We start from the raw sequence: 15,459 nt of genomic DNA on the forward strand, positions 1-15,459 counted from the left end.
ATGCTGCTTTCTTGTGCACTCTGGTCAACCTGTCCTTGGTGTCTGTGTCCCATTCTCAGCCCCACATTTTAAAGAGACCTGACATTCTAAGGGTTGTCCAGAGGCAAATGAGGAAGATGGCAAAGATGATGCCATACTCAGATTCACCCACAGTGGTTGGTTTTTGTTCTCTAAGGGAAAAGAAGTCTGCAGTGATTCTGAAACTCAATCCTATATTTCAAGAATCTAGGAAGAGACCCTGTGCAGCTATCAGGGTAGAACATTTGTCTTGGATAGTAGTGACTCTCTGTTAGAGACATTCAAATGGAGTCATCAGGGATGATGTAGAAGAGATTCCTATACCAAACTAGAGTCTGATGTAAAGGTCCCTTTGAGCTCTGAGATTCTGAATTTTTGTGGTTCCTGGACTTCAACTCTTCTATCAGTATAGTAGCCACACATGGCTATTTAAATTTGAGTTTAAATTAATTAAAATTAAGTCAAATGAAAAGTTCAGTTCCTCAGTCATACCAGGTACATTTGAAGTTCTCTGTAGTCACATGTAGTTAGTGGCCACCATATCAAGCAACACATTTTCATGATCCTAGGTTTGATTAGACAGCGCTGGCCTAGAACATCAGTGGCCGTGGGGAATAAGGAATCTCTTCTCTATGGCTATCATGAAGCCCCAGAGAAAATCAGCTCGTCTGTCAAAGATCATAGAGCCAATCCCTCTTCCCTTCCCCTTTGTTGTCCATTCAAAAGAGCTCTGAGTTAAGATGAAGAGTCGGTCAAGTCCCAGCTCTGTCAAAAACTCCCAGAATGACCTTGGGCAACTTAACTTTATTTCTCTGGATGCATTTCCTCATCTGCAGAATGGTTCCTTCCAGCTGCAACAGTCTAATAAAATATTATAGTGTGATCTTGTCAGCTTGATAACTTTCCAGAGAAAGCAGCAGTTTGTGCCAAGCACACAGCTTTTATTTCACTGTCCACGTTAGCCTGGTATAGTGGAAAGATCCCAGAACTTGGAGTCATATCCAGCTTTGTCTTAGTTTGGCTATGTGACCTTGGACAAGTACTTGATCTCACTGAACCAGAGTTAGTCATCTAGAAAATGGAACGAATAATATCTCATGGGTAATCATGGCTTATAGTGGGGTACTCAAGTAATGCTTCCCAGAATGATGACAAAAGTGAATAGGGTTATCCCTAAGGTGAAAATTACATGACAGGAGAAGACTTTTTCCCATCTGCATGTTTCAGAGATGTACATGCTTCAAAGATGCATAAAAAAATAAAGAAAGAGTCTGAGCCTTACTAAGCCTCAGGCAGCACATGTAGAGGCTTTGTATGGTAGGAAGTATTATGGAGCTCCCAGGTGGCTACAGTAATCTTATCAATCTTTCATATAGCAAGAATCAGGATTTGCAGTTTAGTGAGAAGACTGAGTGTCTTCAGCTCTGAGTCTGAGACCAGCTCTTCCACTAACCAGGCCATGAAACCTTTAGCATATCTCTACCTTCTGGAGGCCACTAGATGGACAGAAATATCGTTGTACTAAGTAAGCTTCTTTGGAATTTAATGGACTTTGTTAAAGTTGTAGGCATATGAATATATCACCACACCATAGAAATATTTATCCTGCCTACTGTATGCCAGACACTCTCTTGATATTCTTGGATACTCTTAAACTCCACAATGGGAGACACAGTGATAGCTGCTGCTGTTGAAATGTATATCATCTATAGAGTTTAAGGAGATAGCAGTCATTTGTGCCTGGGCCTCAGAGAAGAGATAGCATTCAGACCAGGTCTGTAGGGATGAGCAGGAGTTCATTTTGACATCATGATGAACAGATAGCAAGAACAAAGATAAGGAAGTGGAAACTTTAAGCGCATATTCTGAAAACTGACCTTTTTTAAATTTGAACTGAGGCATAGAGTACATGGAGAGTTAGCAGGAATTGAGAAGTTGGTCCAGATCTCAGAGGGCATTGAATGCTCAAATGAGGGATTTGAACATCCATCACAAGGTGTTGGAGAACCATTGAAGGCTTTGGGCAGGGAGAAGTGGCACAATCAGAGCTCATTAGAAACATTACCATCAGGTCTTGCCCCTGATAAAAGAATATCATGTATCAGGTGACAGGTGGGGGAAGTATGAGGAGTGGGGCCACATAAGCAGACACCTGTTCTGCCTGTGGGCAGGGCTGCAGCCACAGATACAGGGAAAGCCGATCCTCACAATCAAAGCTGTTGTTTCTAGGAGCCAGCTGGCTTCTTTCTTCTCTCCCTGCTCCTGGAGGTGGGAATCAGAGGTACCTGCAAGGGTTTGCTCCTAGAAGGCCCTGGCAGCACCGGAGACTGTTCTCAGCTGCCATTCTCCTGGTCTCTTTGGGATGAATATCCCCCAGGGATCTATGTGCTCTGGGGAGTTTATGCTCACTCAGAGAGTAGGGTGTTACAACAGATTGGGGAAAATCTGCAGCTTGATCTTTTGAAATGACTGGTCTCTGTGTGTGTCTCCTCTGCTAGACTAATAGTCCTACATGTCAAGGATGGCTGTTTTCATCTCTGTACCAACCAGTGTTTCACATAAGGCCATAGCAATTATATCAGAGCTGTTTATTGAGCAGTTCCTATGTGCCAGGCATAGTGCCTAGAAATCTTATATGTATTAGCTTGTTTAATGCTCCAAGAACTCTGTTAGAAAGCTTCTAAGCTATGTTATTCAAGTGATATAACTCAGAAAGTTAAGTGACTTGCCCCAAGCTTACACAACTAGGAAGTGGTCAGGATTTAAATTCATATCTTTCTAGCCCCAAAGCCCCTTGCTCTTAACCATTTTCTCTTTTCCATTCCAGAATAGATGCTCAGTGTCAGTTAAAGTAACATAAACAAGAACTTCCTTGGAACAAAGGCCTGTCTCAAAATAAAGTTTCCTGATGCTCTAACTTGCACCTATCAGTGAGAGAAACCCACAGGATAAGAGGCAATGAGAACAGGAAGGATGTTCCTAGTGTGTGGAGCTAGAATAGAAATAGGAGGAGGATGGAAACTATAGAAGAGACAGGTTTGAACACAGTTGAAGGATGAACTTACCAATAGTCAGTGATGGCCAGTGATGGGGCAGAGCACCTCATGAAATAGTGAGCTTCCTATGTAATGTATAAGGTGGGTGGCCAGCTGTCTGAGATCTCAGCCAGAACTTTTCAGGCCACGTCCAGCACCAAGTTTCTGTGAAGCAGATTTCAAGGATAGTGCTTGCTGCTGGTATCACCAATGGCACCTGTCACCTTTATTTCCACTTACCATGAACCACAGTTGTAGAGATTAGCAGTTTTGTGAATAGAATGCCTAGCTCATGGAGATATCCAGTCAATGATAGAGATCCTTATTATGATTTAAAGGGACCTAACAAGTGATGCTCTTGTTTTCCATATCCTGTAAAACCACTGTAAATCAGGTGAGAGATAATACAAAAGAGAAAAGCATATTGAATCCTAAGGTCACCTTTAATACAGATTATGTCCCGGATGGATTTCCTGAACACAGTGGACTTCCTAACACATAACCCCACACTTTGACAGACTGACATACCATGTTACAGGGGCTTTGGACCCCACAGGCCTCCTGCTCTCATCGAACAGATCCTGGAACAGAAAGTGTGCTTCCAGCTGGTATCTGGCTGCCAGAAGGGAAGAAGTACACAGTGGCTGAGGCTCCTGGTGCCTATTGCCAGTATTGAAGCTTGTTCAGAATGGTCACTGTACTTCCCCTGGAGAAGAGAGGTGAGGGGGTACCAAGAAGCCTAGACTGCTACCCCAGGGGGCTCCCTCCACATGGAAGCTAACACTGGAAGTGGGAGATGAGTAACCCCTTGCCAGGAACAGCCCTCTGAACTGCACTCTTCATTTATCTGCTCCCTTCCTCACTGGACCTCGGAGTGCTTGAAGCACCAGGCACCCAGCACAGCTCGGCAGACAGGAAGTGTTCAGAAATGAGAGGAACAAATGAACTCACATCTTCTAATGCCAGTATTTATTAAAGGAGCACCTTTCGAAAGCAGAGAAGGATGCCTTTTCTTACCTTACCAGACTCCCAGCACCCTAAACCAAGCCTTTATCACGTTTTCCAAGTCCTCTCCCTTTTCTGTACCATAGCAGGTTAGACAAGGGGCAAGGTATTGCCAGAGGATTCAGGAAACATTTTACCCAAGGCCATGCTGTTCCCCCATCCCTGCCCAGGCCAACCCCCATGGCTGTGAACAGGTGAAGGAACCTGCGAGGAGAGTGCTGTGTGGGAGGGGCAGCCCCCAGCGGGGGTCCTGCTGCCCCATCTGTGATGAATGATAATGCTGCTGCACCACCTTGATGAGAATCACTGACAGCAGACTTGTGAAGTCACATTGGAAATTGGGAAGTACTTTACTTTGTGGATATGGAAAGTACAGTGGAATCTGTAGAAATGTGCTAGAGGAAATTCATGGCAGTGAAGTGGTAACAGATCACCCAGACCCCACCAGGCTGACAGGAGGAAAGTGGTGCCTCTATAGGTGTTCACTGGTGGTATCCCAGATATTTGCTTGTGTGGTAAAATTGAAAGGTGTGTCCCAGTGGGTGCTAGAGTCCCACACTGCCCACAAAAGCCTGTAGTACTCACCTGTAGTAAATATAATAACATTTACTAAATATCTACTAAATTCTAGGAATGTGCTACCCCTGTTAAATCTATTATCTTACTTCTTTATAATAACCCATCAAAGGAAAATTGTCCCCCTTTATACCAGTAGAGAAACTGAGATTTATCAAGATCAAATTACTTGCCCAAGGTCACATAGCTAGTGAGTTTGGGAGCCAGCTCACAGTCAGGGCTGTAAACTCCACACTGTACTGTTACTCTTGCAGTGGGTCAGGGTTACTGTAAGCCTGCAGGGATGGGGAGTTTGGAGGCACTGCAAATCTTTTATCAAGGTCATTTGTAAAGTCACCTGCCTCTGGGCCATCCTAACCCAGAGCTAGAGGAGTGGCCTCTGTATTCCCAGCTCTTTCTGAGCTCCAGAGCAAGATCAGTGCCAGCCTAGAAATGCCAGTCTTGTCTTCAAAGGTTCTGGATGAATGGAGTGAGCAGGATCCTGAGGGACTGAGGCATGGGATTCTCTAGGGCACTGCCTTTAACATTGGAAGCCCTGGGCTCTAGGCCACTAGTTTAGTGGGGTTAACACACCAGCAATGGCTGGCTGTCTGCAGGGGCTAGAAATAGATAATTTTTGAGAAATGTTTCAGCCTAACAAAGGACCTGACCCCTATAGTCACTCAGTTAGGATTTCATAAATGTATGAGGACACTTGAAAAGTACAAATACCAGGAATCAGCATTTGGATATTAAATGTAGGGAGATCCTTTTTCTGTCATTTTTGCCCATACCTACTTCTACAGATTTCCCGGACGGAAGACTAAGATAACAAGAGACTTAAGTTTTTCAAATGGAGGAGAAAAAGTAAGCAAGAGTTGGGTTTGGTGAATTATCAAGGTGCTGCTGTTCACCTTTGGCACTTGTTAACTGCTCTGTGGCAGAAATTCTGCCTGGGTAAGATTCTGCCTCCATCAGAATCATCCTTTGAGGAAATGGTTTTGGTTCTGTCATTTACTTTCCAATGTCCACCCCTTTTCCCCAGCAGGTATGTCCTAAGCCTGCTCCCCTCTCTACCCCAGCTCTGGCTGCCCAGACCATTGGGTATCAAGGTCATTATTATCCATTGTGCATTTATTGAGTGTCAAACAGGCATTGCACTAAGCCATTGACCTTCATCGTCTTATTTGTCCTCACACCAGAGGAGGGCTATCATTAGGCCGCCATGCCCTGACCCCACCACACACCCATCTCAGCTCTGTCTTCTTTCTGGCCCTTATAACCCTTAACTAAACCCTCCGCTTCACTGTGTTCTAGTCCCAGCTATACAACCCTAGAATAGCATACATCTTACAGCATTGTGATAATTGGTCCATATTGTGTACCATTCTTCCATTCAACTCATGTTTATTGGGTACCTTCTGTATGTTGTATATTGTCCCCATTGGACTTGGAAATCCTTTAGGGCAAGAGACCACTCCGTGTTCTTTCTTGTTGTGCATCCCCAGCACACAGCACTGTGTCTGGTTCATAGTAGGTCCTCGGGAAGTGTTTGCTAAGAGAAAGCCTCTACGTGGCGTCTACTTCTGGAACAGTCTTCTTTCAGTCCTTCCAACCTCAGACACTGGGAAATGGGAAACCTTCCCCTTAGCTCTTAGCTTAGTAGGGAAACACAGCTATGCTTCTGGACGCTTAACTCTTGGTGATCCCCCTAAGTAGAGGAATCCAAGCTGCAGTTAACTCCAGAGTCATTAATTCCTACATCATTCATTTTGTTCTGTGGATGTATTCATTTATTCTTTCACTAGATGCTTAGCATTCTGAAGGTATAAGGCTCTGTGCTGGGAGCTAGAACCACTAAGGTGAATAAGATACACCACCCCTACACACACACACACACACACACACACACACAACCATGACCTCAAGGAGATCAGCAGTCTAGACAGAGGGATGGTAAATCAAGGTCAGAATGGGTTAAGTATCATGGGTATGGTTCAACACTGCTAGGGGGCTTTTTAGGAGGAGGTAAGATCAGGGAAAGCTGTCTAGAGAAGATGGCATTGGATCTGGGCCTTAAAGAAAAATAGGATCAGGGCCTGAAAAAGTAGGTGGGAAATTTTTCCTTGTAAGACATAGAAGTAGGAGGGTATGTTTTGGGGGAGCACAAATGTCATACAGGTTATTAATTTGTCAATAATTGGCAGGGATTAGACAGGGGTAACTCTCATTACCATGAACATATCACTACTTGTTTTTCTTTCCTTGTCCCTACCACTCCCTCCTCATGTCTAAAACATACTTCTGCTAGATTATAATCTGAAGGACTTTGTTCTGTAAAGAATGGGGGTAGGAGAGCCTTGTGTGGAGTGATGCTCTGTCCAGTCACATGAGATTCTTGGTCCTTCAGCTCCCACTCCCCAGGGACTCCATGTAAATGTCCCTTTGCCTGTCAGCCCTGTGCTGGAAAAGAGCCTACAGAGGCCACCCCCTGAGTTTCTAGAAGAGGTAGATACTGCAGACAGTCTGCCTTGCTCCATCAGCAGGAGGAGACCAACGAGGCAGATTAGTCACTCACATCATTTTATCTGTTGAGTCAACATCTATTTTTAGGTGTGGAACCCATAAAGGGACTCGGCATCTCTGTCATGGAAAGGGAGAGAGTGCCAAGGGCGAGGGGGTCTGCTCATCCTTCATTCCTCTTTGCTAGGTACACTGCCAGACCCTTTCTCAGAAGCAAGGTCTCCTCCACTGCTGGAGCTTTAGTTCTTGATGCCAAGGGTCCAATTTAACATGTACAATTTCTTTTGTACGCATGCTTTTGTGTGTGTACCACACACACACACACACACATGCATGCACATGCACACTCACCCCCAGAGTCTTAGCAGATCTTGTAAATTGGATATATGGATTAAATAAGACTCCCAACTGAAAAATGCTAAGGCATATAGGTCCCTTCCTGTCCAACATTGTCAGATGTGCTCTGAAATGACTGTTTTCATCATCTATTCTGAGCCATAACCGCCCCAGAAATAGCTTTAGCAGGAAAGTGCTTTTGTTAGACTAGCTGTAAATTATATTTCAAATGTCTGATGTTGTTTTCTTAAAAAATAAATAAATAAGTAAATGAAAGTCTAAAATTAATGACTGCTGGGGTTTGCTTTGCTTATGTGTACTGCTACAGATTTGGCTTCTTGCAGATGGAATTTCAGATCTGTTTACACTTCTGTGTTAGCTTTTTGGGGGAAAAAAAGCAGTTGAGAGATCTGGGAGGACAAATTTACAAAGTCGAACTTATTATAACCATCCGTGAGGCTCGCTTCCTTCTTCCACTGCCCTCTCCCTCCCTCCTTTCCCCTCTGCTCTCCTTTCCTTGATTGTAGTTTTGTCTGCTCTTCCTCCACGTTAGAAGGTACCCGGTTCTTGCAGATGTTATGACAAGGTCATGTATCCAGTTTCACAAGCAGATGTTCATGAAGCCCCATTTCATTGCACTTTGTCATTCAGCGAGAGCAGACCTTGTGGGAGCAGATTGGAGCAACACAGAGGATGGGACATAAAAAATCTTGCAGAGAACCTGATCGCTTTAATGTGTTGAAGACGAAGGGCTTGGGGGTGGGGAGGGTGGCAAGGAGAGAAATCTGCAGAGCAGAATTTCATGGAGGGTTTTTTTTTTTGGTTTATTCAAAGATTATTATGTGTTAGATACAGTAAATCATCTATACACCCACATCCAGGAGGTAAATCTTCAGAGCTCCATGCGTGGGTCGTTCTGCATTTAACAGCTGCCATACAGTAGCTATTTTGTTCTGCACTTAGAGACCCTTATCTGTGCATTTGTTTTAAGTTATCGTCACCTCTCCTTTTGTTCCTCTGTTGCCGTTCTCAGGATTCGTATTACGATTACAAGAGTAGCTAAGAATCTGAACTACTGAGATATTTAAAGGACACCATGAGTTCGAATGATAGACAAGGGGCTGTCATCTCAGTTGTTGACTCAGTCTCTACTCAGAGGGTGTTGCCTGTAATGGATTTAGCTCCTCTTGCCTTTTCCTAGGTCTCATATGCCCGTCCGAGCTCTGCCTCAATCAGGGATGCTAACCTCTACGTTAGCGGCCTTCCCAAAACCATGACCCAGAAGGAACTGGAGCAGCTTTTCTCGCAATATGGCCGTATCATCACCTCTCGAATCCTGGTTGATCAAGTCACAGGTTAAGTGTTTCTTTGTCATTTCTTTCCTTGTGTCTCAATGCCACAACCAGTGCCCTGTGACCCATAGGAGCAGAGAGATAATGGTTACTTAGGGTAAAGGGTATGGATCATGTGCAGACAGATTTTTGACATAAGAGAAAGATTTCTTATCAATCAAATGCCCACATTTAAAATGGGCCATCTTAGGAGGTAGATCTCCCATCATGGGAACTGTTCCAGCAGCAGCTAAACTACTTGGCAGGGCTATAAAGAGGATTCGGGCATCAGGTTGTGAGTGGGACTGAATGACCTTCAAAGTCTCTTTCAACCCTTAACCAAGTAACATTACTTTTGTATGTGAAAAGAACCTGTGTTAGAGCTCCGGCTCCAATGATATCATTATAGAGCTAGAGGGAACCGCATGCTGCCTCATTTCACACGTGAAAAAAGAGAGGTCTTAAGTGGGGGATCTGACTTCTGCCCAGCTAGTTAGTGGCAGTGCAGGGACATGAACCCAGGACCTGGTACTGTGGTACTTTGTCCATAATAAAGAAAGGCATCCACCACCTCTCAGTAAGAAATGTAAGGTACCCTGGGTTGCATTTTTATTGACAAAATGTTTTTACCTACTCTCCATTTGATCCCATTTTAAAACACCCCCTGAGAGCAGTTCAGCGTGTGTTGCTCATTCGACTCCTGCAATAGACCCTTACTGAAGCCAGCTCTGCCCCAGACACTACAGAGGGACACTGGGGGCCGGAGATGAAGGAGGCACAGTTCTGTCCTTGCAGGACTCCATTATGATGAGCACTTGCTGGGGGCTGTCCAGTGTACTACGGGGGCTCAGGAGAAGGTGTGCTGTGCCTGGGCGGGGGGAGGTTGCTGTGAAGGCTACATCAAGGAGGTGACATTTGAGCAGGGTTTTGGAGGATGGATTGAGGTTATCTGGCACAAAGAGGGACAGAAAATTCTAGGTGGACATGATGTGTCCTGTAGAATAGGTGGATAGGACATGTCATAAGGCATGGAGTCAAGGAAGAACACAGCCTGTTCAAGGAATATGTGGTGGTTCAGTATGGCTGGCATGAGACTCAACAGGGGATTTGGGACCACATCATCAGGAGCACTAAATGCCATGCTAAGAAAGTCTAACTTCATCTGTATGCAACATAGAGCCATGGGAGGATTTTTTGTGGGTTTTGTTTGTTATTCCGTATGTGGAGTAGGAGGCAGTGAGGAACAGGTACCACGCACAAAGTAAAGAATTGAAAAGTTACAAAAAATGTGTAAAAGATGCTTTGAAGGGGTGTAATGTGGTCAGAGTTTGCTTGTCAAATAGATTACATGGTTGCTAGGTGCAGAGGGCACATTGCAGGACTAGAAACTGGACAGTGGGTGATGGGTTAGAGCAACTAGAAGGAGACGAGAACTGAGCAATCTGGTGTAGAGGCTGGAATGGACAGATGTGAGAGGTGCCTGTGTTCTGTGGGTGGGAAGCACCTGCCCAGAGCCATGATGGCAGAAATGCAGGCAGATGCATTTTGATGGGTGAGAGAGATTCTGGGATACTCAGCCCTGGCCCCACAAGTGGGGCCACTCCCCACTGGAGGTCCATGGGGCCCAGCCCATCTCTTCTCAGAGATATTTACCAGTGTGATTTGTTCACTCTTTATGAAGGCTCTTTCTCTTTCCCTAGGAGTGTCCAGAGGGGTGGGATTCATTCGGTTTGATAAGAGAATCGAGGCAGAAGAAGCCATCAAAGGGCTGAATGGCCAGAAGCCCAGCGGTGCTACAGAACCGATTACTGTGAAGTTTGCCAACAACCCCAGCCAGAAGTCCAGCCAGGCCCTGCTCTCCCAGCTCTACCAGTCTCCCAATCGGCGCTACCCTGGCCCGCTTCACCACCAGGCCCAGAGATTCAGGTAGGCACACCCATGGGGGAAAGAACGCTGCTCCACATGTACAGAGCTGGGTGGGGGCCAGGGAAACCCACATCCCAGAAAGATGGGACAAGCATAAGAACCTCTGTCCCCAGGAATCACTGTGTGAAGCTCCCTACTGAACCTCAGTTTCCACTACTGTTAAATGGGATGGTCCGACCAGATGCTCTTCCAAGCCCCCTTTCAACTTACGACTGTGGCTGTGGTTAAACTTCAGATTCTTGGATTAAAACAAAATGTCTACATTTCATCAAACAAGAAGGTGTTCTGTTTCAACAAGTTAAATCACAAATAAGTGACCACATTCAGTAGCTTAGACTTAAGGCAGAGGGAGTGGCTTTTAACAAAGTCAAAGAAAAGTGTAGGCCAGGAGACAGATGATGGGTTGTTTGGCCTGTCCTCCTCTTTCTTCTACAGGTAACTCCGTTGGGTTGGGGAAGGGACAGGTACTCTCTTTTGTGTTAACTGCACTCTGACTGTTAAGTCAGTAGATTCTGGGACAAGAAGGAAGATTTTGTCTAAGGCTTATTAGTGTTTCCTTGAGGTACCAAACCCTCCCAGTGCAATGGGGGCACTTCCCTTCTCCTGGGACATTTCTGAAAGGCAGGTTTCACTCCATGAAGGCAGTCTTACCTTGACTGCCTTTATTGTGCAAGAGTTAAGAATATTCTTGACCTACTCGTAATAATTCTAAATAATGATTTTATTCCACCCATGCCCCAACTTCCTTTTAATGAAAGGGTTTTTCTCCTTTTCACACATCACATGGGAAGGTAGTAGGCCCTTCCATCTGGCCATGATGAGGAGAAAATCAGCCTTAGCAGTGTCCTCCCATGCCCTGGGAATTTGAAATGGTTAATGATTTCATGAGGAGTCCAAGTCATCTAATTTTTATTTTGTGTGAGAGCACATGCAGTATTTATGTAAAAAGCCTTTCCAGCAGGCTTCTAATGGTGGAAACTATGGTTACTACTGCCCCATGGTGTGAATAGCTTGTCCCCAAGTAAAATACTGACCATGACGGAGATTATAACATAATGGCAGTTTGCTGGGAGGAGCTTTCAGGTTGCAAACAGTCAGCTCATTGTAAAAAATCTTAACCCCAAGCTCCTCCTTCCCCCTCAAAAAAATGTGTGTGGTAAGAAGATTTAGTTAATGTAGCTAGATTAAGAGAAAAGATCTATTCTGATAATGCCTTGTGCATGCACGTGTATTCCTTTTATTCACAAGTTTAATTGCAGTAAAAGGTGAATTGTAATAAAAGGTGAACAACTTAAGAAGCTGCCCCCTTTTAACGGTCTCACACACAATATAAAATGAAATCCACACAAATGTTCTGAGAGGAGGGGTGAGTGGGATTAATTCAGACCTTGAAAGAAAGGGAGCTTCATTAGACACTTGCTTTAAACTCCAGCATTGACCTGAACGTGGATTACTCATAGTTGGAGGCAGAAAAGGGGGAAACGACCAGTGGATAGACTTCTAAGCATTGGGGAAAGTTGTCGAGCTTTTCTTCTTTGAAAATGGAGCATTCTTATTAATAGTTCCATTGAGCGATCTTGCCATCTGTGAGGCATTAACCCAGAGACCCTCCTTCTCTTTGCAGGCTGGACAATTTGCTTAATATGGCCTATGGCGTAAAGAGGTAATTAAAACTCCACAGATTGCCAGATGTCCGTGTTGGCACAGACTGGGGCTAGAAATTTTTTTTTTAATTCACTAACTTTACTTTTTTTTTTTTAATTCTTCCTTTTTCCTCCACCAGCATGTCAAATTCTTAATTTTAATTTCAGACTTCAGTTGGTTTTGTTTCTTTTAGGGCACACAAAGCGTGTTTGTGTGTTTCACTTTTTCTTTTATTTGCAGGTGGGCTTCTCCTATGGTTCAGGTGCCACAGCTACCAAGCCCTTGATAATCTGGTTCTCTAGACGGCTCCCCCAAGGGAGAAGGCTCCTAGTCTTTGCCAGCTGACTTTGCAAACTTGCAGAGCAACTGTTTTGCATTAGCAATGCCAAGATTCAGTTAAGAGGGCAGATTCCAGCAAATCAAAATTAGAACACTTTGCTAATCACGGTTGACAATCTTATGATTGTCAGTGGAAAAATTAGATTTTGGACTACCAGCCCTGGCCAAAGCATGAATAAACTTGTGGAGGACCTGCTGACTCCCACCCCCAGCTCAGTGTGCATTTCAGGGTACAGCCTGAGAATGAAGTGTATCTGTGTGCACCTCAACCAGGAGTTTCTTTTGTTACAGGTTTTAACAGTTATTATAAATCCTCCCTTGGTTTTATACATGTATATATGTTTTACACTTGCAGTTTCTTTCATTTAAAGCCTTTCTGTGGGGTTGGGGGTTCAAATAGAATCGAGGTTTGTGGGGGCTCTCTGAATGCAGTCACAAGAGTGATCCAGACCTAGTCTGAAAGCTGAATCTCAGGAAGTTGAGTGCGTTATGTCACTGTGTCCATGAGATTCCCATATGTGCTTTTGATAAGCTCCACTGAGCTGCTAGGGACATAGCATCTTCATCATCCTGCTCAGTAGAGCTGCACACTTTAATTCCCCTTCCCACAGTCAGGGAAAGCAATGTGGTCTTTAGTAGTCCCAGTCACATCCCCCATATGAGGCAGCTCTTTCACCACTTGGCCATGCGTGGTAAGTACCCTTACTCTGGAAACTGCACACAGTAAAGGGAATAACTTGACTGCAGACTTCACTTCGAGAGCGCCAGCCTCTTGAATCTCAGTCCTGGCACCAGTGAGGATAACTGAATTACTTCCACGTGTCTAGCACACTGCTTGCCTGTTCCCACTCTCACTTTTGCATTTTTCCCACTCTGCCCTTTGCTCCCCTCTGACTTGAGTGAGGCGGCACCAGTTACAGAAAGAGGAATGCTCATGCACGGACGAGGCCAGGGAAGGCACACAGTTGCAGCGTGCATGCCGCCACCCCCTCTGCTTCCCCACTCAGAGCACACGTCACTAGTGGATAAGAGCACTCTCCTTTCCTATTAAGCCCAGGCTTGGATCCAGGCTCCTCCCTACCAAAGTGCTCCAGGTAGCCATTCCCAACTAGAATTGAGACTCTCCTTGAAACCTCTTTGCTGGCTCCTGACTTTGGCCTTAAAACAATTACTTATAGCTGTTCTCTACCTTTAAACTGAGAGGAGTCAATTCACTCAGTTGGAGGAGAGAAGGTTGAGAAGACAGTCTTCAGAAATAATGCAAATAATAGACATGCATTTGCCCTTCTAAGAATTCTTACCGTGATGATTTTTGGTTTTGTCTTGTTACTTTTTTTTTAATGTGTATTTATTTATTTTGAGAGAGAGAGCAGGGGAGGGGACGAGAGAGAGGGAGACAGAGAATCCCAAGCAGGCTGCACACTGCCAGCACAGCACCTATGTAGGGCTCAAACTCACAAACCATGAGATCATGACCTGAACCAAATCAAGAGTCAGAGTCTTAACTGACTGAGCCACCCAGGTGCCCCTTGTTATTTGTTTTTTAGCAAGAGGGAAGATTGACTTAGTGAATAATGCCAAAATTAATACCTATTGAGTTATGTTTAGCATATCTACAGCAGCCACTTGATTACCTAAATTCTAGTTACGTGCAGAACTATTCTTCCATAGGACTTTCCAATCTCCAAGAACATTTGCTTATTTTTAAAACATCCTAAGTAACACTTTACCCCATTCTTGTCCCCAGTTTTTGCTTCCTTTCCTCCTCCTATCCTCCTTTTCAGAAAACAAAAACAAAACCAAAAAAACCCAACCACATGAAAACGAAGACACTAGTCAGTGGATATGGACAAAATCCCTGTATATGTTTGGTATAAAACAAAAAGTTAACAAATATTTTTCTGCTGTAGGCACTGGTAACATAATCTGATGCATCCATTATGAATCACACGGGATATATTTTATCAGACGGTGAATAAAATCTGAAGGGTTGTTTTTCTTTTCATGATAGCATGAAAACTATCTTTTCATGATAGCCTATTTCAAAGGCTAATACAAAAGAAGTTATAATAGGCAAGTAACAGTTTCCTGCTTTTCTAATTCAAGTTATATAAATGCACAAACCACTTGAAATCTTACTCCTGTGATGCTTAGAAATTAATTCCAGATAATACAGCATCAAGGAGTGATCTGTTGTTAATATTATTGGTTGGGCTTTTTTTTTTTTGAACTCTTTTAAAGAAATGCTAAATGAAACATGAGCCACCCATGTGGTTAATAACAAGGCATGTCTGTTCATTGTCACATATCTCTGTCCTCAAAATATCAGGAGATCTTTGACAACCATAAGTCAGGGGACTGCAAAGATGGTAGACTTGAAAACTCCTCGGGCCATCCCCTAATCTGCCTTAAAAATTAAAAAAAAATTTTCCCAAGCTTTGATATCTACCAGTGTTATTCACTTATGCAGTCAATAAGTATTGATTATTTTCTATGTGTCACTATGTCTGTGATAGTCCCACATGTGCCTCAGTGAATAAATAAGTAGAGCAACAGAATGAATGAAATAGAGCCCCTCCCCCAAGAGCTGTCTATTGTGGGGAGGGAGGATAAGGGTCAGAGTGGGATACCCTATGACCATATACTGTGGTAGAAGTACGGTAGAGTCTTGCTCTAGGAGTTTCTTATGGTTATTAGGAATTGACCTAGCTTTTCTCTTGGCATTTATGTCCCTTAGCCAGTTTAGC

At 44.1% G+C, this 15,459-nt stretch overlaps 1 protein-coding gene and 1 long non-coding RNA gene across 7 annotated transcripts in view; one reads left to right on the top strand and one right to left on the bottom strand.

Annotated features, from left to right (window-relative positions):
• Positions 1-15,459, top strand: part of ELAVL4 (ELAV like RNA binding protein 4) — a 154,411-nt gene that overhangs the window by 136,235 nt on the left and 2,717 nt on the right. For 5 of the 6 annotated variants that reach the window (XM_042952243.1, XM_042952242.1, XM_042952239.1 and 2 more), the window contains exons 4-6: positions 8,674-8,827; positions 10,504-10,729; positions 12,354-12,392. In XM_042952243.1, coding sequence (XP_042808177.1) covers positions 8,674-8,827; positions 10,504-10,729; positions 12,354-12,392 — 419 coding nt within the window. The remainder of the gene's footprint in view (positions 1-8,673; positions 8,828-10,503; positions 10,730-12,353; positions 12,393-15,459) is intronic. The other variant, XM_042952241.1, reaches the window with a different exon arrangement.
• The window catches only part of LOC122227625, an 86,331-nt gene continuing 79,672 nt past the window's right edge, over positions 8,801-15,459 (bottom strand). Inside the window, exon 7 of the long non-coding RNA XR_006206159.1 lies at positions 8,801-8,882. This is a non-coding gene — a long non-coding RNA (uncharacterized LOC122227625). The remainder of the gene's footprint in view (positions 8,883-15,459) is intronic.

This window comes from Panthera leo, chromosome C1, assembly GCF_018350215.1.
Source record: "Panthera leo isolate Ple1 chromosome C1, P.leo_Ple1_pat1.1, whole genome shotgun sequence".
Classification (NCBI taxonomy): Eukaryota; Metazoa; Chordata; class Mammalia; order Carnivora; family Felidae; genus Panthera; species Panthera leo.